Source organism: Nematolebias whitei, chromosome 11 (genome assembly GCF_014905685.2).
Source record: "Nematolebias whitei isolate Nwh7 chromosome 11, NemWhi1, whole genome shotgun sequence".
NCBI classification, from domain to species: Eukaryota; Metazoa; Chordata; class Actinopteri; order Cyprinodontiformes; family Rivulidae; genus Nematolebias; species Nematolebias whitei.
The window spans coordinates 13,737,449-13,760,519 of NC_056508.1; the positions used below are offsets into that span (position 1 = coordinate 13,737,449).

Here is a 23,071-nt window from a genome sequence, read left to right on the forward strand (position 1 = left end):
ATGAAGTTTTGTTAAGTGATCTTGAGTCGATCAGAAGTTGTGGGAGGAACAAACAAAGAACTTGATTTAACGTTGACCTTGATTTTGACCTTGACCTTGAATATGGGGTTAAAAAAACATTCACGGGACATTTTGTCTAGATTTGATGTCTATGTGTATCATGTTTCATTCCATTTTCCTGAGTGGATCAGAAGTTTTGGGCAGGACAGCAAAAAGTTTACAAACTGACAAAGACTATACTTTAATATGTGCACCTTTAGACAAGTGTCTAAAAAGTATATATGGTATTTATTTTGTTTTTACTTTAGAAAATGAAATAATCATACTATCAAATAACACCACAGTAATGTTGTTATAAAATCCAACAGTGCCTGTAACAAGCTATCAGAAGGCTAACATGCTAACTCTTGCAGCCTGTTAGCTTGATGGGCTTTTGTTCTCTGTTAGACACACCACGACTGACTGGGTCAGTCAGATAAAATGTTCAACCAATCAGTGCTTTAAAAAATTATAAAAAAAAAAAAAATGCTTTTTTTTCTTGCCTGACTGAATGACAATTTCTAAAAACAGGTCTGGTGATACAGACTGGGGGTGGGGGGTTATGGTTAGGCATTGAAACTGTAGAAAATGGTTTTACAAAAAAAAAAATTAAGATTCTGACGCTGTGACTTTTCAACACTTCAGTAAACTTTGTGTTTCCAGCCAAGACAGGAATAAAAAAGGAAAAGCAACAAATTGTATCTTAAACAAAACTTTATCGTGCAAACTTTTCTAAGATTAAACTTTGATTACAAATAATATTACATAAATTCACTTTTTGCACAAAACAGGGGTTCACTATTTTTTAACCAAACAGTCAAGACAAGGCAAGCCTTGGTCTGTTTACTGATGGATTGATTGATTGATTGATTGATTGATTGATTGACTGATTGATTGATTGATTGATTTTTCAAAGTTTTATAAAGTTGTATTCATTTTAGGGTTTAAGGCGCAGTGGTTAGAGAAGGTGAGCTTGTGATCAGAAGGTCACTGGTTCAACCCTCGTGCCAACAACATCAAAATGTGAGTGGAAAAGGTGAAGCACTCACACCTGCCTCCACCCTCATTCGTCCCACTCTGGGCTCTTGAACAAGGCCCTTAACCCCCACCACCTGCTCCCCTGGGCACCCTGGATAGCAGCTCTCTGCTCCACACAGAGGGCTGTGGTAGCTCGGTGGTCTGTGGTTGTGTCAGGAAGGACATCCAGCATAAAAAACAAATGTCAAGTCTTCGTGTGACTTAGTTCACTGTGGCGACCCCTGAAGAAGGGAGCAGCCGAAAGAAGAAAAGTATTTTATTTGGGCGTTTCTGTTTATTTAGGCTAATACAACAAGCAACATCTTTGTTTCTGTACTGAGTTATTCAATTTTCAATGACAAACAGAGAAATGTAAGTTGTGACTGAAGTCACACAGTCATCACTATCTGAAGGAAAAGTAACATGATGTGTTTTCTCTGGGACCTCTCTGCTCGCCTGTGTGTGAAGCTGCAGAAACTTCCTTCATAAAAGGGGCGGCTGTGGCTGAGTGGTTAGAGCAGTCGTCCTCCAATGCAAGAGTTGGAAGTTCAAATCCACCAGCAGTTACTGTACATGCCAAAGTGTCCCTGGGCAAGACACTGAACCCCTCATAGCCTCTGATGTGTGTAACATCAGTGTATGAATGTGATAAAGCTCTGATTAGTCTTTTTAGAATGATTTGTTCAATTAGCTTTGCAGAGATCTAATAGAGTGCTGTATGAATGGGTAAATGAGGCACAGGTTGTAGTGTAAAGCGCTTTGAGTATCTTGAAATACAATAGAAAGGCGCTATATAAGTACAGTCCATTTACCATTTATAAATAGAAACAACATCAACGCGTTTTCTGGCGTATTTTTCTTCTGTTCTTGTAATGTCTTGTCCAGGGCTCTGCAACCTTTACCATCAAAAGAGCCATTTTACGCCTTTGTTCACTAAATTAAAAGTGTACAGAGCCGCAACAACATACTACAACTGTGATCATCAACTGGTGGCCCGTGGGCCACTTTAGGTTTGTTGGAGGGGCTTTTGTGGCCATTAGGGGTGACATTATAAAGCTAAAAATATCTAATAATTTAGATTTTTACAATTTAAGACAAATGAAAAGACCATATTCTTGTGTGGGTGGTAGTGGTAGTTTTTAATTTATAAAAAATACATGCAGACCTATGTATTTTTTTATAGTGGAAAAATAAGTATAAAAATAAAACATGAAGTTAAAATGAGTATGTTTTACTCCTTGTGCATGTTCCAGCAAAATAAATGACAGAAAAAATGTTAAACTAGTCCTTTTCTGTTGTTTGAATAACAACCAATAAAATTCAGTTTTGTTAGTTTTGGTCAAAGATTGAACGAGCCGCTGCAGAAGAACCAAAGAGCCACACGTGGCTCCAGAGCCGCAGGTTGCAGACCCCTGGTCTAGTCTCTTTTCAATTAGGGTGTTTAACTAATTTGGTCAATAAATTATTCTCTTATAAATAAACTGTTCAAGATGTGACAAAGTATAAAGTACCTTAATTTTTTATTTTTATTTCCATAAAACATCATACAAAGCATCAAATCCAAAACGTCCAGCAGTCACAGGCAGCTCTTTCAGATGTCTGCAGACATATGGAGGCCCACAAAAGCAGCAGAGCGTTGAGCTCCTTATTCTTCTTCTCACTTCATGTCCTCGCGGCAGTAACTCTGCCGGAGCTGACGGGGGTCCGGCCACACTCGGTGCCGGGTCAGTGTAGAGATGGGGGGATCAGGACCAGAGACAGGTGCACAAAGGTCCTGGGTTGAGCCAACAGATGGCTGATCGAACGTAAATCAGGATGCTGACCTTTTCCACCTGCAGTAAAGCCAACATGCACAAAACACTGACCCCACACGCATGTGTGCATGCATACACATGGAAGAGCCCTCACACCTACACTGTTTTTACACAACAGCATGTTTTGTAGTTTTATTTGTTTTGCTAACACAGTTCCAAAAACCATTCAGCTTTCAGTCCCAACTTGTTCTTCATGGTGGTGATTCAGATGAAACTGACTCCCTCTTCCTGCCGCACCTACACAGCAGCATGTGATCAGGAGCCTGAAGCTGTAATGACCCTGTGTGACGGCACGCAGTCTGCAGGGGTCACGGAGCCCCAGTCAGTCCTCTCCTCAGAGACAACACGCTGAATTACCTTGTCGCTAGGCAATTATTTGTCCTGTCCCGGCGCTGGAGTGGTGTAAATTACTTTAAGTGCACTTTGCTGGGGCCGCCATCCTCATAATGATAATTGCAGCAACGCTCTGACACATGCAAATATTCAGCTTTACCTTTAGAGAGAAATCTGCATTTAGGAGAGGACGCACACGAGGAAGAAAAGACTGAAGACAAAGGGCAGAGTATTCCTGGAGGAATGCATATCGCCCGCCGCCCTTCACTCCTGAGTGTCAGACTGAAACCAGCTAATGACGAGAGACGACTGTTATAGTAGTTTTGGTCAAGTCTTAAAAATAGCGTCATGTGCAATCTTATGCAATAGATGTTTAAGTATGACTCTCAGCTACTACCACATCAAATTTTAGCTCAAGGCCAACAAAGATAACATTTGCTTGTTAATGTGATTAGCTGAGGTGGCCATCTTGAATTTGATTGGCACCAAGTTATTCAGGGATAACTGTCACTCCAAAAATCTTCTGATCGATATATTGAAATCCAGATATTTTGCTAACAGACAAACAAGGTAGGTGGCACAGTGGGTTATTTGTTAGAGCTGTTGCCTCTCAGCAAGAAGGTCACTGAATCGAATCCTGGCTGGGGGCCTTTCTGGGTGGAGTTCATGTTCTCTCCGTGCTGTGTGGGTTTTCTCCAGGTACTCCAGTTTCCTCCCACAGACCAAAAACATGCATGTTAGACTGACTGGTAACTCTGAACTGTCTCTAGGTGTGAGTGAGACAGTGAATGGTTGTTTGTCTCTGTGTGTCTCTATGTGTCCCTGTGATGGACTGAAGACCAGTCCAGGGTGTCTCTCGCCTCTCACACAGTGACTGCTGGACATGGGCACCAGTGACCCCCGTGAGGGTGGACTCCACCAGTTAACGCCAAAGTTTTAAGCAAAGATGTCACACAACAGATGACACTTGGAGCATGTGCAACAGAAACTGGAGAAATGTCTTTAAAACTAACAGAACCATACTCATGCTGTGTCCTCTGGGACCAGTTAGCTGTGATGGCCATCTTAAACAGGTTTGGCTCTTAAATGTTAATCAGTTGTAAATGTACATCCAGGGATTATATCCCTGCAAGTTCAATTTAAATTTGTCCAGTGGTTTATGAGATATTTTGGTAACAGACATATGTACACGCAAACATGAAAAAATATAGCTCGACATTTGCTTTTTGACTGTGGCTGAGAGGAAGGTGGATAGTTTCACTGTCAAATGCAACACAAAGCTTCATCCTCAGTATTTAAGGAGATGTGTTGCATGTGCTGCTGGTGTTGCTGGTTTCCCTCTTTCTGTCTGACTGGTTAGGGGGAACTTTTCTGCAGTACATGTTCACCTCCAGCAGGTGTCACTCTGCTTATTCTAGGAGTGGAAGTAAATCTCCCCAAACTTTCCTACTGGTCAGTCTTGTAAACCTGACAGGCCGCTGTCTTTTTAAACCTGGCCCATCACGGTGCACAGGCAGAGAGGATCATTCAAGTCATGTCAGAGCCTGTTCGGCTGCGGCTCGGCTCCTCTGAGGCACCGCTTTCTATTTCAAACCCAGACGCTGTCTTCTTTCCTCAAACTCCATCGCATCTGAGATAAACGCTGGAGAAACAGAGTCTGGATGCTTCATGTGGGCGGGAACTGGGAGATTTGAAACTGCAATTTTAGGAGAAGTCAAAGAAAATAAGACGTGGGAGCAGGCGTGATGGTGCCTGACGGGTACTCACACATTGTGCAGGACACACCAGCCACAGTGGGGGTCCCCGGAGCTCAGACACTCCCCACAGGTCTCGTACTGCTCGCAGGACTCAATGGGAACCTGGGTCACCTGCAAACACAAGAATTCACTCTTTAAAGTAAAGAAGTCAAGTTCCAATCTGATTCATCACCGAGAAAAGCTGACGTCTTGTTTCTAAATTAAATCCTAATTCTTTACAATAAACTGATGCACAGGTTGACGTGCTGCGTGGCCCCTGGGTGGTTCTGTGTGACGTGGCCACTGGGCCAGCAGCAGATGCCTTTGTTTCAATCCATAAAAACAGCTGTGAACAGCTGGGATCAGTTGGCCAGAGGAGGCTGTTCCTCTGCCATCAATGAGCGCCTGTATGCCCCAGATCGTATGTCCACCTCGACAGAATCCACAAAAACAAACCTCCACATGGACGAGCGGCATGTTAGAAACATGTCAGGTTCAGGTTCATGAGAAAAGTTCAACAGATCCACTGAACAAACTAAAACAAAATGCGTACAAAGATGGAAGATAACTCAAGATTCTGCTTTAGGGACAATTCAGAGTTTTCCAAGGGTGACTCTGTGGGAGAGTTATGAACAAATAATATCTTACCTGAAGCGGATATTTAAGAATTTGCTTGGCCTAAGCGTGGAAAATGAAGTTTAATTCTGATCAGATTGGTAAACTAACGGCTAGTCCAAATGCAGCCAGGACTAAAGTGAATAACAGCTACATTAAAACAACGTCGGTCTCTGATGTTTCATAGATGTTCATGTGATATTTTGGAAACCTTTAAATTGTCTTTTGTTTATCGTAACATAGTTTCCTTTGTGAAATTATTTATTTGTTCACAGTGCCAGCAGCATCAAAAGTGCAGCTTGAGGTCACTTTAGGATTTTTGCAAAATGATATTTCTACCAAAATTACAACGTAACACAAAGTTGAGGAGGTTTGTAAGTTTTAGATGTTACTCTCTTTAAGATGTGTTCGTCAGGTAAGATGATAACTGTTTTAAGTTTTCCACAGAACCTCACTTCAAATGTCTGAATTTAAAATCAATCAGTTTCAGAGCAAAGCAATCAGGCCTCATCACCCTGGAGTACCACAGTACTAATTCAAACAGGACCACTGGACCAGAGTCACATACACAACCTCGTGTTCATCCTTTTAACTTGTCTGACTGAGTTCAGTGTTGAAACAAAACGGTAAAGAAATAAAACAAACCTTCTGTTTGTGAAAACGGAAACGAGCACACATCACCTCAGGTAAGCAGAGAGTGTGAGTCTGCTGTGTCACATGCTCCATCTACTTACGAGCACTTTATCACATCCAAAATATACAACGACGTCAGGTCGTGTGTCAACATTTTCAATTAAATCAGCACGATTTGAGAAAGATCAACTCAGAATGATGACTGCAAAACAACAACACAGCAACTTTCACTGTTTTTATTAAAAACACAGAATATAACGAACTTGTGGAGGAGGAGTGGATGAGTTTAAGATCGTTTTCACACCTGGTAGTCCGGTAGACTCGGTTCAACTGGGGACCAAAAATTAGAACATTTGTTTACATGTTCAGCTGGTGTGGTTCACATTCACACTGCACTGAGTCAGTCGAGCCAAACTGTTCCCCCCTCGCCTGTGGTGGCGCTGCACCAAGAACTACTGAAGGAAACGACACAAAAACCTCTGAAGAAGACACTTTTTTTTTCTTCTTCTTCGTCTTCTTCAAGAAATAAAAACAAACACAGAGTGGCGTCAAATTTTAGAGGTTTTAGGATTTCTGTTTTGTCATTTTTCAACAATGGACTCAGCATGAGCAGGAAATGAGGCAGAAGACCATGGAGAATGTTGTTTTTCACACAAGGCAGCTGAGGCGGCTCCATATGAGGTAAGAGAAATGCTCGTTTAATTGTCCTGCGCTGTAGTCCACTTCCTAGTTTTGAAGCGGTCTCCGGTCCGCTTGCATTCACACTGCATTCAAACCGCGCCAGAATTCACTATAACCAAACCGGACCTAGGTATTTAGGCGGACCAGAATTTGCTTTTTTAGTCTGCATCAGAGTTCGATTGCGCATTCACATCTCCCCAAATGAATCGGACTTTCTAGGCAAATGGACTAGAGTTAGATTAAAATGGGCTGGTGTGAATGCACCCTAAGTATCTCGGGGTCTCGTTCACGAATGAGGGAAAAAAGGAGTGAGAGACTGATAGGCGGATAGGTGCAGTGTCTGCAGTGAAGTGGGCGCTGTACCGGTCTGTCTTGGTGAAGAGAAAGCTGAGTCAAAAGGTGAAGCTCTTGATTTACGGGTCGATCTATGTTCCTACCCTCATCTATGGTTAGGATGCCTCCTGGACGCCTCTCTGGTGAGGTGTTCCAGACACGTCCCACCGGGAGGAGACCCAGAGGAAGACCCAGGACACGCTGGCGGGACTATGTTTCTCGGCTGGCCTGGGAACGCCTCAGGATTCCCCCGGAAGAGCTGGACAAAGTGGCTGGGGAGAGGGAAGTCTGGGCCTCCCTACTTAAGCTGCTAACCCCATGACCTGACCCCAGATAAGTGGAAGAAAATGGATGGATGGATGCATGGATATAAAGAACTTGCTAAGGAATTCTTCTCATTTTCCATGAAAACGTAGCCAACACCGACATGGGGTTAAGCTATAACCACATTAAATCTAAAGTTCTACATGTCTGATGATGGATCTTCATCAGGCTGAAAACTTAAACTGTACATACGTCTGTAAACAGTTTAATGCTTGTCAAATTTGATTGGTGAGTCAATGTGTTTTTCCAACCCTGCATGATGTCTTGATCACTTCAAGTCATCTCTACAGACACACAAAGATCAATCATTTGATTACTGTGACAGATCTTGAAACCAACATCTTTCCCTTTCAGGGCAGCCCCTCACTGTGACTGTTGATAACTGTTTGAAGAAATATGCTAATTTTAATAAATAAATTGCAGCATTTGTGCAACATTCCTCTGAATGGTGTGCAAAATTAGCAGTTCTGATTTGTTCAATAAGTGTCTCAAACATGTCTCAGTTTGAATGCAATTTATTCTCTTTTTTGTTTCCAGTCAGTCATTTGGTTTCCTGTGTGTTGTCAAACTCCTGGAAAATACACTGAGAAGGTTTCAATGTAATTTATAAACACCCACGCTGACTCAGACAGTTTTGAAAGAAAACTGGTTTCAAAAAGATTTTAAACATGTTTTAAATTCCTGCAACAAGCGAGCTAGCCCCTGCCTAAGTGAGAACCCCAGCAAACGTTTTGAGACATTTTGGAAAGGCCATGTAGAAAAGTTGTCATCAAACTATTTTTCAGTACTTGCAGGCCAATGAGGTACAGGATTTTGCCTAAACATCTTAAACAACATTTAAACTGTGACATTTAGAATTTTTATAACTAAAATTGCAAATCTGACACATTGCCCTACTGACGGCACTTAACTCTTATATATAACCCTGACTTTAAGGCTGGCTGTGCTGCCTGACCACATACAGTATGAGCACATGGTAAATGGACTGTACTTATACAGCGCCTCTCTGTCTAAAAAAGATAAATGGTAAATGGTAAATGGACTGTACTTATATAGCGCCTTTCTATCTTATTTCAAGATACTCAATGCGTTTTACACTAAAATCTGTGCCCTCATTTACCCATTCATACAGCACTCTACTAGATCTCTACAAAGCTAATTGAACAAATCTTTCTAATGAGACTAATCAGAGCTTTATCACATTCATACACTGATGGGACACATCAGAGGCTATGAGGGGTTCAGTGTCTTGCCCAGGGACACTTCGACATGTGACTGCTGGTGGATTCGAACCTCCAACTCTCACATTGGAGGACGACTGCTCTAACCACGCAGCCACAGCCACCCAGTACAGAGTGTTTGTAAGGTTCTGTTCCCTCATCCCTGGGCCTGGTTGTTCAGGACAGGAGGCTGCAGATCCAGTTCAAGTGTTCAAAGTGTGTGTCCATTTGCTGTTGTTTGACTTTCTATGTCCCGTTCGGCTGCTGTCATCACACTTGCGTTCCCCTGAGTCAGACATGAGAAGCTGTCCACATCCTGACACACAAAGCAACAGAAGACACCTCCAGGGCAGCTGACGAGAGGGGATTTCCAAGTATGAACCAAATTGGTTTTCAGTTATTTGTGTCTTTTAATTTTCTGCAAATTGCGCTCTGTTGGAGGACGATGACAGCAGACTCAGACAGTGTCCTGTTCAGCTGCCATCTTCAGGTTTACATCAACACCTTCTGCAAAACTAAATTGCAGAAGAATGAATAAATGACACAAACTCTCTTTAACCTCCTAGGACATCTCTTAGTCTAATATAACTGCTGTTAAAGATAAAGTCATGAATGAATAAGGAACAAGCAGCTGAATGTCCATCCAAGTGTCTTTTTTTTTGGCTTTGATTTGAAGTTTAAAAACAGCTGACGGTGCAGTTTGCAACATGTGTCTGCGCCTGCACCGCCTCTGAAAGGTTGAAGTAGTTAAACTTGTCAGCTGCCAGGAAAACTGTGAGCTCCAAGAGCCCCAGCCTGTTTATTTCCCTTTGTTGTGTCTTCCACACCGTCTGAAAAGCTCACTAACCGTCCACCTGTCTGACTGGTCCCAAACCCTGAGGCAACAGAGAGACGGTCCCAAAGGACAAAGGAAACCATTGACTCCGTGGGGACTTGACAGTCTGTGCAGACAGTTCCACCACGGACACTCCTGTTATATTAACCCCCCGTCACTTCAGGCAAACTCTATTTGTGTGCGTGTCCTGCCGATAGCTTCGGGACAAACAGGTGGCATGCTGTAATGAGCTGCAGACGGGGTCACATCAGCAGCAGAAGCGGCAACTGATGACAAACAAGCCCACCAAGAACGAGGCTCGACTGAGGGGACGTCAGCTCAGCCTGGGGGGGGGTGGGTGTGTGTGTGCACACCTCAAAGCCTCTGAAGTCAAAGAGTTTTTATTTTCTCTCAGTTTTTAGTTGTGGAGTTGCATTACTGCCAAGCTCCTCCTGAAAAAAACGTGAGACTGCTGAAACTTGAGTGTAACTTTCAGAAATTCAGCCCCATGAAAGGGTTACAGTGTGGAGACAGCTGTCAGAGAGAGGTGCATGTGGTGGTGGTGGTGGTGGGGGGGAGTTAGCGTCTCTTATGGAGCCAGACAGACTACTCATTTGCTACAGTTCAGACTGAGACACTCAAAAACTGGCAAGTTTGGGGGGAAATTGCAGCTAGTTTAATAGTGTGCATTTAGTTGTGCATGAGTGTTCGTGTCCCTGTGAGTGTTTTGTTGTTCAGACCGGGTCGGTATCGGAGATGAGGGGGACCCCGGTGTGGGAAGAGGAGGGGATCACAGCAGCTGTTGCCCAGCACACGCTACAGTCACTCAACACAGCAGGCCGGCACAATGAAGGCCCTTCTCCCACTGCGTGTGCATGTGTCTGAAGGCGCACATGCACGGCACCATAGCGGATGTGCAGAATGCCGTTCCTGGGCTTTTGAGGAAGACAAAGCAGGCTTGCCTGGGATCTGATGACCCTCTGCCTGCTTTTTCTCTGTAACTGCTCACGTTCACACCCACAGTTGACTTGAGGTAAGCTAAGCAATGTTAGGAAAAAAAACAACCTTTGCCCTACTTTTAAATGAATGCTAATAAAATTCCAGCTTAAGATGACCTTAGCAGGGGGTTATTCAACCACAGAGGCTACAGTGAAGTTGCACACTGGAGCGAGCGGAGTGACAGCTGAGGGTTAAAACAGCTTCCCCTCTCAGTGCTGTGCTGAATAGGCTGTAGATTTCATTATTATCGCTGACCATTCACTAACGAACGGGTACTTTATCCGTTTAGTGAAACGTATAGCAGGGCTTAGGGAAGCAGTGCCATTGTTGTGCTTTAGAAGGCCAAGACTTTCATACAAAAACAGAGTTTTTATTAACTTCACAAAATCTGAAAAGGGATGCATGATATTGTATTTTTGGCTGATATCCAATATGCTAAAACTTTTTGACCAATAACCAATACCAATATTTTTTATCCTAGACCTACTTTCAGACACTACATATCCTTCTCTGCTGTGGAATTAAATACTACATTATTCTGCATGATCTTTGTCAATTTGGCCTACTACCAAATGCAGATGCCAAAAAGGGGGCTGAAAATGATGTAACACTTCAACTTGGATTATGTTTAATGTCAAATTTATTCATGACATTTACTCTCTTTAACACAATGACAACACTCGAACAGTGAAACGTAAATTTTCACGAATCTAAACTCAACCTGTTCACAAGCGACAAGTGAAAAGTGCATAAGTAGTAGTGCATTAATAGATATAAAATAATAGATATACTTGATAGTATCTTAAATGAAAAATTAACTTAAAACCAAAGCCTTTTATATGGATGAGTTATTTTGATGGAATGGCCGATGTTCGATATTTAACTTTATCACTAATATCGGCTGATACCAATACCATGCCGATAATATTGTGCATCCCTAATGAAAGGAACAATATTTGTCACAGGTCACACTAACTTTTTATTTAATTTTTGATGTCCAGTTTCACAAGAAAACATTTAATAGGTGTGTTTGACAACAGAAGCAGAACATGAAGATCTCTTGGTCTAAATGGCTTCATGTCTCTTAAGCAGTGATTTCCTTAAGGCTGTAGGTTTGCAAGCGTTTCATATTCTAATCTTTAATGTGTTCTTTTCCATTATTTTGTTTTGCTGCCTAAAGTATGTAGGCTTGAGGTACATTTCCCTCCACAGAGAAAGGGATTGTGGGTATTGACCGATGCAGATGGGACTGGGTGCAGCCACCTAAAAAGCCATTAATGTGGAACCACTGGAGTTGACGTAATGCATGTTTAAAATACTGATAGGTTGAAAGTTAGCACAAGATGAGGGACTGACAAAAGGCCATTTCATTGCAAAGTTTCAAAAAGCATTGACATAAAAAATATATAATCCCAGATAGATATCACACCGAACGTCTGAACATTTAGTTTATTAATGTTTTAATAATGATTGTGTTTGTTGTTTTCACAGCAGAACAACGCTGCAGGATCAACAGCTGAACTACGGCTGCCCAGTTTTAGAAATAAAAATGCACTGCACAAAATTGTTGTGTATTTTTTAAATAAATCTACATTTTCTTTGCTTCTCCCTTTCTCTTCTGTCATCAAGATCATCTAAACTAGGCGTTGGCATCAAGGTCAGTGAGTCTGTGCTGAGCTGCAATAACACAACCAACACTCGCCAATACTTCAGATCAGTGGTTCCCACAGCAGGGTTGGGACACCACCATGGCTCATAAAGCACCGAGACACCATGAGCAAATCAACAGACAACAAATTCATCTTAATAACAATTATCAATAAGATATAAGATGTTAGGGCGGCACTGTGGTGCAGTTGATAGAGTTGCCACCTCTCAGCGAGAAGGTCGCCGGATCACATCCCGGTCAGGGGCCTTTTCTGGAAGGAGTTTGCATGTTTTCTCCGTGTATGTGTGGGTTTCCTCCAGGTACTCCAGTTTCTTCCAACAGACCAAAAACATGCATGTTAGTCTGATTGGTAACTCTAAATTGTCTTTAGGTGTGAGTGAGAGAGTGAATGGTTGTTTGTCTCGTTTGTCTCTTTGTGTCCCTGTGATGGACTGGAGACCTGTCCAGGGTGTCCCCTGCCTCTCACACAGTGATTGCTGGACATGGGCACCGGTGACCCCTGAGACCCGGAAAGGAAAAAGCGGGAAAAGATGGATGGATGGCTGGATGCATGGATACAAGATGTTAGAAAGAAATGACAGTAGTCATAAATGGATGAAATAAAAAATTTCATTAATTGATGAGTTTATTTTTATTGGCTTATCAGCAATGTTTGTAAACTTTAACCAGCTTTAGTTAGGATTGTGAGTCTATGAATTATTTGCGTGTTGAAATTTAAAAAAGTTTGGGAACTGGGGCGTGAACAATTAATTGCATTTGCAATAATATCACAATATGATAAAATGAGATTTTCTAATCGCAAAGGTTGACTGGTCACATGATCTGGTTACGTCTAAATGTTTTAAATGTGCTATATAAATAAATGTGACTTGACTTGACTTGTGAGTGAGCAGAGCGGAGCAAAGCAGAGTAGAGAGTGGGAGAAGTCAACACTGCATTTTAACCAGTTGCACAATGGCGTCAGGCTCGACAGAAGCTGATACATCTGAAAGTTTGGTTCCAAAGAGGGGCAGCACGTCTGTTGTTTGAATTATTTTGTCTATAAAAAAGAAGACTCTGCACAACAACATGTATCGTGCAGAACCTGCCTTGCTGCTGTTGCTACCTCTCGAGGTAACACCATGAATCTTTATCAACACTTTAAAAAACACCTAAAAACCATTGGTGGTTGCATGGCTAGAACGCCAACGAACAGAGCTTCAACTTCAAGTAGGCAAAGTACCAGCCGACAGGGATCACTGACCGAACTGTTCGAAGGTATTACTCCGTATGAACATAATTCAAAATGGCACGTAGAAATAACTCGAGCAATAACAGAGTTCATAGCGAAACACATGATGCCCATTAATATAGTGACCAAGCCTGGGTTTACAGCTTTGATAAACAGTGGATAAGTGGTACAGAACGACCTCATGCACATGTTAGCCAAGTTGCTATCCTGGAGCTACACAAAAAATACAGAAACAGAGTTGCAGCGGAGCTGAAAACAGTGCAGTTGTTTTGCAACTGAAACAGATTTATTGCTTGTGTTCGTTGAAAAATACATGAGAAGACATTGAAAAGTAATCACATATTAAATCACAATATTGAGGTAAAAAATTGCGATTAGAATATTTTCCAAAATCGTTCAGCCATATTGGGAACCACTGGATCGTTCCCCAAACTCCTGAGGCTCCCCCATGTGGGAGCATGACATTAGACAGCCTTTGCATAGAACAGGCTCAGAAGAGTGAACAAGGCCCATCTGGAAATTTGTAACCCTCCTGCTGCCCTTGGGTCAAAATGACAACAGGAGGGTTAAAGCCTGACGGTGCATTGTTAAACCAACTGTAACCAAACAAAGAAAAGTAAAAACACAATGTGGAAGAGGCTGTTTGGGACACTGGTCAAAGTTGTCAAGGATTTATCCAAACTATCATCTCTATCCAGCCTCTTTTATCTCCTTCAAATTTATTCTGAGCAGATTTAATACTTTCACTGTCACACATAGACATGTCAAACTTTAAAAAGCATCATCCTCACCTTGTATACACTGATTGTAGGAAAATAAGGTAAACAGCTATATAAAGCTGATAAAGAGTATTATATTAATTGAAAGTGGTTTTGTAAGTTACAAAGCATTAGAGTCATTTCAGCATAATAATAATGTGTTCATTCTTTTTAAGAACTTAAAGGAAAAGGCAAAATATTAAATGTCCTTCTGTATGCACCTTGAAAAAACGTCACTTTTAATCTCTCTTTCTGAAAAGAAGAACGTAACAGAGAGTTGAGGTGTGTTGCTGTGGCAGCAAACAGCAACACTGTACGTGCGCTACAGAGGCACAACACTTTCACCTGTTCCCGTCTCTGAATCTCAGAAAGAACGGTGGCTTCATTTCATCACTGCTGCCCTGAGACCAGGATATGTTCATTGCACCTCTGTGATGGACACAGACATGGGGGCTGAGTCAAAGACAAACAGGAAACAACCGACAGAATAAAAAGTTATATTAAAAAAACAGTGCAGAGCAGAACTGGCCCATTGCCCTGAGTTCTGATGGGACCCACTCTGTGTGGCCAGATGTGCCTCCCCAGGCTGAGTTAAAGAGACAGCAAAAAGAAGAGAAAGAAAATCCCACCAGTGATGGAGAGGAAGGTGTTTGACACTCTGTCGTCAAGGCAACAGCTAAAGCTGTGACCCAAGGAGCACCAGCACAGCTAGCACCAACACCAACCCCTCCAACCTTAAAAACCTTGAGCTGCATGGTAAACAGCTGGCACCTTGGGGACTTCCTGCCATCTACACCTCCTTTAACACACATGTATAACACACACACATGCACCCTATACTTTACACACACACACACACACCTATCCATATTTAATGAGAGTAAGCCAGGCTCCCACGTCACTGGAATGAGGCACATCGATCATGAACACAATACCCATTCCAGCAGAGAGGAAGAGAGAAGGCGCGGGAGGGGGAATGTGACTCTGTGTGTGTGTGTGTGTGTGTGTGTGTGTGTGTGTGTGTGGGTGTTTGGGTGGGGGGTTATGTGTGTTTGAGGGAGACTAATGACAAAGGCACAAAAGCAGAACAAATAGTTGCAGCAGAATAAATGAAATCAATGAAATGTTCAAACCCCCGTCTTTTACTCTCTCAGTGACCCTGTAGCTACTGTTTTTATTTATTTATTTGTTTATTTATTTATTTGATCATTAATGCTACCAAACACAAGGACATCTGAACCTTTAATCTGGTCTAGTAATCCAAGGCTGCAGTAAGTAAAGTGAGGCTGCTCTTCAGTGCAGCTACAGCATCATCAACCTGCTCTCTCTCTCTCTGCACCCCCACCCCCACCCACCACCCCCACCCACCACCACCACCACCTTCTGGTTCTCTTTTCTCAACTCAAATCCACATTTCCCACTAAAACCAAAACAAATCTGCTCGTGTGTTGTGGTAAAGATTTGTTCAGTAGCTTGTTCACACACAAGAATCAGCGCTGCATCTTCATCCTCGACCATCAAGCTGTCCAGGAGTATTTTCAGAGCTTGAATTGGGATGAATGGTTTCTTTCATGGCGTTTGAGGGTTTCAGTTGGTTGTTATAGGTCTGCCATCAGTATCCATCCTGATTCTGACTGGCCCTGAAATAAAGGGCTAAAGGTTCTGTTGAAGTGTTGTGGCTGGTCCAAGGATAATTATGCCTCAGGACTCGCACCAATTACTCCCAGTGTGATTAAGGACAGAGGCGGAGCGAGGTCCTGATGGTGAGGAGGTGATGATCGTGTGGGAGGAGGCATGAGTTCACTGTGCAAATACAGCACAACAGCTGGGAGCTTTGGGGGCTTAAAAACACATTCCAGGGGCAAATGTGTTAAAGTAATTACTATGGTGACATGTGCACATATTGGCTCCCCATGAACATAAAAACTGCAACTTTATCCCCAAGAGACGAACGTTTCCTCCCGTATCTGCTCTGCGCTGCACACATTGAAACCACTTTCGCAAAGCTGGAGTCTCTTCTTCTTTCTGATGGTTGTAGCTCGTGTTACACACATTACAGTGCTGTCTGACAAGTCATCTGAGAGAAACAAGTTTGGTGAAGAAGTGCATAATATTGATTTCCTTCTGCAGCACAACATTTATTACTGAAATGTCTTCGCGCAGGAAGTGTTCAGGATGAACGGAGGTAAGCAGAGATACAGCACTGTGCGTATTCAAGTCTTTTCAGAAGGTTAGGTCTTTTTATGCTGGGCGGCTTTTTAAATAAGTGATCATAAGGAAGAGGAACTGGCATCCAGAGTGGTATTACTCATTGATTTCAAGAGGCCAAACATGGGAAAGGCTGATACAGACTGAAGTGACTCAGCATGCCTCACACAAACTCATACTGTATTTTTATACCACCAACGTGATTAGGTGTGAAAACTGGAGCTTGTACTTTATTTCTCAATGTCTATTAACACACTAAAAAGATAAAAACATACATACATATTTTATACTTTGGATTTGGCATGAGATCTCAAATTTGTGTCAAATGGAAGAAAAAAAAAGACTTTAAAGACTAAAATAACGCTAAGGACCAAAACTTACTAAACTAACACTCTGGGTCAAATCTGGTGATTTTAAGCATAAATTGATCTCTTCAAGCAATAAATGTGATTACTTTCTAAAGAACAAATCAACAAACAAACAAAAATAAAATGCTGAGCTTTATGTGAGCCCCCCTCAGAGCCCTCAGTCCCAGCGTTGGACCAGTCCCTGGCAGCTCATCAGAGTAGCAGACTGGTAGCAGACAACATGCCAGGCTGGGAAAAAAGGAGGGGGGGCAGGTCAAGCATACAACTTTTGACCGAAGTTTGAACTTTGAAGACTAGTAACATGAAGAGTTAAAGCCTACTGTGGAACAATAGCTATATATTCAAGACTCAGTGATTTACAGTATCTTCAGACAAACTATAACGAGGTGAACAACAGAAGTGATTCATTTGTCTGGTATTCTAAGCAGACAACACTTTGTAATAATAACCCCCCAGTTTTGGAGTTTGAAAAAAATCTAAGTATATTTTGAAAATTCCTGAATATCCAGTACAGTAGTTCCTCGCTACTTCACGGTTTGACTTACGCAGACTCGTTCTTTCGCGGTTTTTCAAAGTAAATTGAGCACGAGGAAAAAAAATTGTACACGACACACGATTGTCAACTTTAATATTACTCACATGATTGAGAAAGTATGGGATACTGTACAGTATAAAGTTAAGTACAAATAAAATACTTTGGACAGGCGCAGCCATTTTGTAGTTTTCTCTCAATAAGCCTATACTTTATCGATACTTATAAGGACTACATTTCCCAGAAGCCAACAGGGACCAGCCCAGAAGCCCTGTTGCCTTCTGCTAAAATAAAAAGAGGGGGAGTTTTGATCTGATCTGAATAAGTTTGGTCCTTATCCATACAGTGACTTTGGCACCCAGCGGATGCAGAGAGCCACATGGAACCCACCGGGAACCGGACCAGAACCGGACCCCCAGATCCATCAGATAATCTGAGAGCTGCTAGATGGTCTACGAGGACTTCCAAGTGCGGACTGCGCCGCTGTAGGTTCGGCTTCTCTCTGGAGCCCACCGACACTACCCCGAGCCAGAGAGCCGACCAGAACCGGCAGGGTGGGTCCGCTGAAACAGAACCAAGTTGCTGCTGTTCTGCAGAGCTGGTGAGTAAAATTTAGTAGCTACCGGTACATATAAGTCTGTTGTTAAAAGTATGTAGGTTAAAGAGTTTAGAAAATTGCAAGAGTGTGGGAAGAGTTTATAAAGCCTTAAAATATAAATAAATACTAATATAAATATAACGTTGCTAATTCACCGATTTTTACTTATTGCGGTGGGGGGGGGGGGGGGTAACCCCCCACAATAATCGAGGGATTACTGTAAAGGTAAGAGTATTTTAAAGCGTCGTCTCACACTGAACTTCAGCACGTGACTCCTGAACTGAAAACCAGCCTTTGGATTAAAGACAGAGTGCATTAACAAGAAGATCAAACCGTCCCTTAATCTCTGTTTAATTTAGCCCACAATGTGTTTGGACATTTAGGCTTTAGACCCACAGGGAGGAGTCACGGGTTTTAGGCAGGGGGGGTTGGAGTATGAGCGTAGAAGGAATGGAGTGAAGGAATCGACCAGTAAGGAGAAAGAAAAATCCAGCACGTCGATACATGGAGAAGTGTATCAATTATGTATGACTTCACCAGTCTTTTAGGTTTGGTAAGGGGTGGGGGTGAGGCGCCGGGGGTGGTGGGGGGTAGGTTAGACTCAAATGTGAGTGTGTTTGTGTGTAAGCTCACTGAAACCCTCGGCGCTTTAGAAATGCCAACGATGTTGTTCAATTACTTACGTAAAAAACAACGTTGATTCGCGCAGGGAGGCATTTGATTTCCAGCCACTTCTCTCTGTCTCTTGTTGTTTGTGTCTGGCTGCTTTTTTTCACTCTGCATAACCAAACTAAAACATTTGCAAAGACGAAACATTTTTTTTTTTATTTAATAGAACTTGACAGCTTCATTTACAGTAAAAGCAAAATGTCGAGTGCTGTTAATGATATCTCCAAAGCTTTCTCTTCTTTCTGGATATCACATGCCCTGTTTCAGTCGAGGTAAGGATCTTCAGGTGGATACGGCTGATATGATACAAAAGTCCCCGGCTTTTAAACAATCCTTTCTCACAGTTGTTTTCCATTTATCTCCACATCTCTCTCTCCCGTCTCCTTTCCCTGCCTTTAAACCTACTCTTTACTCACATTCGCCCTTCTTTGCGGCTGCTGTTCGAGGTGGCTTCTTAGCTCAGTAATTCAGTCAGTAGGCTAAAAGGACGAAATTATATCCATGCTGGCTGACCACTTTGAACTCTTACCCCCCCAAAGCTTGGCAACGGGTTTAAAGAGCCGCAATGAAATTCAAGCGATGGAAGTATGGAGGCTTGAAAGTGCCGTAAAAAAGAAAAAAACTAATTAAATAAGATATAAGGGCCTTGGAGTTTAGGATTATAAAATTTAACCCTACATGAATGTAACCCTACATATGGCTGTTGTTAGTATTTTAATGCAAGTTAAAACTATTTACATCTCTGCCTTGTATTACTGTGCAAATGTATGTCAATTACAAAAGACTGAAGTGCCATACTTTGCAGCATGAATCCATTAAATTAGACATTATGCAAAAATAGACTATTTTTCAGCAACATGTACAGTAAGAGGCAGCATCCGTCCACTCAGCCACCATTAGACTTCAGAATAAAGTGACTCAATGCAAATGATTTAAGGCATTTGTAAAAGCAGCCACTTCAACTTCTAATACGATGTAAAATTAGCCAGTTTGGTATATGACTGCATAATCACTGGACTGTGCTTCACTATAGATTAAAGCAACATCACTTCATTTCCTTCATTTTGAAACAGTTTGAAGCACCTTTTGGTATGAAAGACTCTTTAAACACACAGAGTTAAACTAGACAAAAGTTATAAAAAGAGATGGAAACACGCTGCCATAACAATTTCAATCTTAAACTTCCATAACACTATTTTTAAACCTTTAACTGTACTCAGTTTCATATTACACATGTTGTCAGAAAACTTTAATATTCCTTCTGGAAATGTTCCAGTCTGCCTCTAAACTGCTACAGCGAGCTACTGTGGCTGTTTCTGTTTTTTTTTTTTTTTAAACACAAGTTTAATGTAAATTAATTTATAATGTGAACACGACAGCACCATAAATATTTATAAAATACTGTTTAAATTAACAAATTGTGAAATCTTTGAAAGCAGAGTTGTTTTAAGAAGCAGCGATGTGATTTATTCCCCACTCGGACTTAGCTCATCAATCCATAGATAAATAAATTTAATTTCACTAAAGTGAGGATATTCAAAGATCTATGTAGAGTATAATATAGTAAAGAGCAAGTAAAAAAAAAATCCACAGAAACTTTCTTCAAAAGACCTAAAACTATTGCTTCAAGGACTTTTTGCATGGACATTTGCCTCGTTTCATGTTTAGCATAAGAGCAGTACAACTGTTAGCAATTAGCAAACAAAGAAAACACGCACACAAAAACATTTTACAGGGAACTGATTAAAAAAGTATGCCTTAAGTTTGTAACAAACTCAGTTGGTGTCCTTACAATGGCTCATGAAATCTACAACACTGAGGCCTTCTCTGTCATTTACATTTTGTGACTTTGTGGCTTTAAACCTTTAAACAACAGGCTGCCAGCTTAACAAAAGCCAGACATCAGCTAGCTCCTTAGCTTGTGTTACATATCATGACCAGTGGTGGGATGTAACGAAGTACAAGTACTTTGTTACTGTACTTAAGTACATTTTTCATGTATCTGTACTGTACTTAAGTAGAGTTAAACGTGGGTACATTCGAATTTTACTCCACTACATTTTACATTAAGTATCTGTACTTTCTACTACACTACATTTCTATAATGCGTTGCGTTACATGTTATATTCACGTTGCATTTTTTTTTTTTCTTTTTAGTTTGAAAGTAACAAATGGTGAGATGGGAGCTGGTCCATTGAATCACTACAAAGTGGGCAGGTAACGTTAGACCCACCTTCAAGAAGAACTGGACCAATGACGTAAATTCTAGTATATACGTATAATCCAAGGAGTTGGATTGTGGAATGGTCTAGAGAGTGATGTTAAAAATGCCAAGTCAATGTGTACATTTAAGAAAAAGATCAAAGCTAAATTGTTAAAAAAACATATATGAAGTAGCTTAGTGTGTGTTTTGTATTAGAATTAGAAAAATTAGAAAGAGTTATTCATTTTGTTCTGTTACATGAAAATTATTATGATTGAAATAATTGTTTGAAAAAAGGGGCAGATATAATAAGATTTTTTTCTTCTTTCTGCTGCCTTTCATTTTAAATCTTTTGTATTTTTTTTATATATTGTTATGGAATTGTTTTATACTTTTTAAAAATGAATAAACTTTATACCATACCATACGTCATTGATCTGGGCGCACCCACAGCACCACTGATGCACCCAAAATGGATTCCATGGTGGAGAGCCAGCCAGAAGATACACACCAACTATGGCCTTATTGAAAGATTCTTGAAAGACAATTGAAAGATTCTTGAAAGACTATTGAAAGACTATTGAAAGACTGTTCAGAACAGCCGGACAGATTCTCCCAAAAGAGCCAGACTGGACTCAAAAAACTTTGAAAACCAACTTCTTCTGAACTTGAACAAGAAATTATTTCTGAAATATTAAAATGTGTCAGTTCATGACGTTAGGACAGGAGACAAGAGATGTCTTCAAATGTCTTTACACTCAGGTCCAAGTTTTGAAAATGGTGTCAGGAAGTTAAAATATTGTTCACTATTGACCCATTACAAGGTTGAATAGACATATTTTAACTGGAGTTGAAATGATCAGAGTCTGTTCCTTTGTTAGTTGTGTCTGATGCTCCTTTTGTTCAGGCAGACAACTTTTACTTAAATGTGTTTACTGCAGTTAAAATGACACATTGGTTTTGATTTGTGTTAAATTGAAACTTTCAAAGGTAAAATCGTTCCTCTTTCTTATTTTGATTAATGACATTTAACTCTGCAGGTCATCCCTGAAATTCTGACGCACAGAATCACAAGTCCAAGTGTGAACTGTGTCACAGAGTAAACACAATAAAAACATGTATTATCTGCAGCATTCTTCATTAAAATGCACAACACTATTAATGTATTATAGAAAATATACATACGGTGGGCACACTTAAAGTTATTGTAGACCATTGCATTAGGTAATGCATTCAGAAAGTACTTTTACTTTAATACTTTAAGTATTTTAAACACAAGTACTTATTTACTTTTACTTAAGTAAAAACGTTAATGTGGTACTTTTACTTTGACTAGAGTACATTTTTGTCTGTTTATTTGTACTTTGACTTAAGTGCAGTGTTAGAGTACTATCTCCACCACTGATAATGTCTGCGCTGCGTGCTAGTTTATTATATTTGGTAACCATTTTGTTTCATCCTTTAACATACAGTATATAAAATATATACAAAAGGAAACGAGGCTAGGTTGGTTCTACATGACAAGGTGTTAAAAATGAGAGTCACACCTGCAGAAGAAGAATGTTGTGCAGTGTATGGTGTATTTACGAATAAGATTGTTTCTGTGGCTGACACTGCATCAACTTGCTGCTGTTAATTTCTGTCTCCAGGTCAGCTCATTTCAGAGACACAAATATGTTTATGGCCTTCATCCTTATCATTTTATTTATGCCTCTGCTTCCCTACGTTCAGTTGTTGCTTTCTTGAATGGCCTTGTTGTGTGTCAGTCCACCGCTCCCAGCTTATTTTGACCCACCTGTCTGGACTGCTTGTTGGGGTGACAACCTTTACGCTCGTCGCCTCACTGTACCTCTCTGGATCCGTCTTTGTCAAAGTTGTCTGAGAGTCCCTCAGCGGGATCCCAGACTGTCGATGCAGCTGGTAATGAGGTGTATGCTTCAGTCAGCATGTGAGGAGTTAATAAGGAAGCAGCAGAGGCCATCACACATCAACAGGCATGAGCATGTGTGTGTGTGTGTGTGTGTGTGTGAGTGAGTGTGTGTGTGGGGCGGGTGTGAGGCTGGAAAGCCTCCTTGGCACACTTAACGGCTGTCTGTCGACCAACGGGAGTATTGATTTGCAGGGGAAAAGCAGACAGAGATGAATTCTGATCCACAGAGGGACTGTGCAGCGCATGTCTGAGTGTGTTAGGGTTTTTTTTCTTGGGCATGTATGTGTGGAAGAGCATGTGTGTGTGTGGAAGAGCATGTGTGTGTGGAAGAGCATGTGTGTGTGGAA

The 23,071-nt window shown here is 41.3% G+C and overlaps 1 protein-coding gene across 1 annotated transcript in view; it reads right to left on the reverse strand.

Moving 5' to 3' along the window:
• The window catches only part of plxna2 (plexin A2), a 238,166-nt gene that overhangs the window by 126,099 nt on the left and 88,996 nt on the right, over positions 1-23,071 (reverse strand). The window contains exon 4 of the mRNA XM_037684672.1: positions 4,971-5,071. Within this exon, the coding sequence (XP_037540600.1) occupies positions 4,971-5,071 (101 nt within the window). The remainder of the gene's footprint in view (positions 1-4,970; positions 5,072-23,071) is intronic.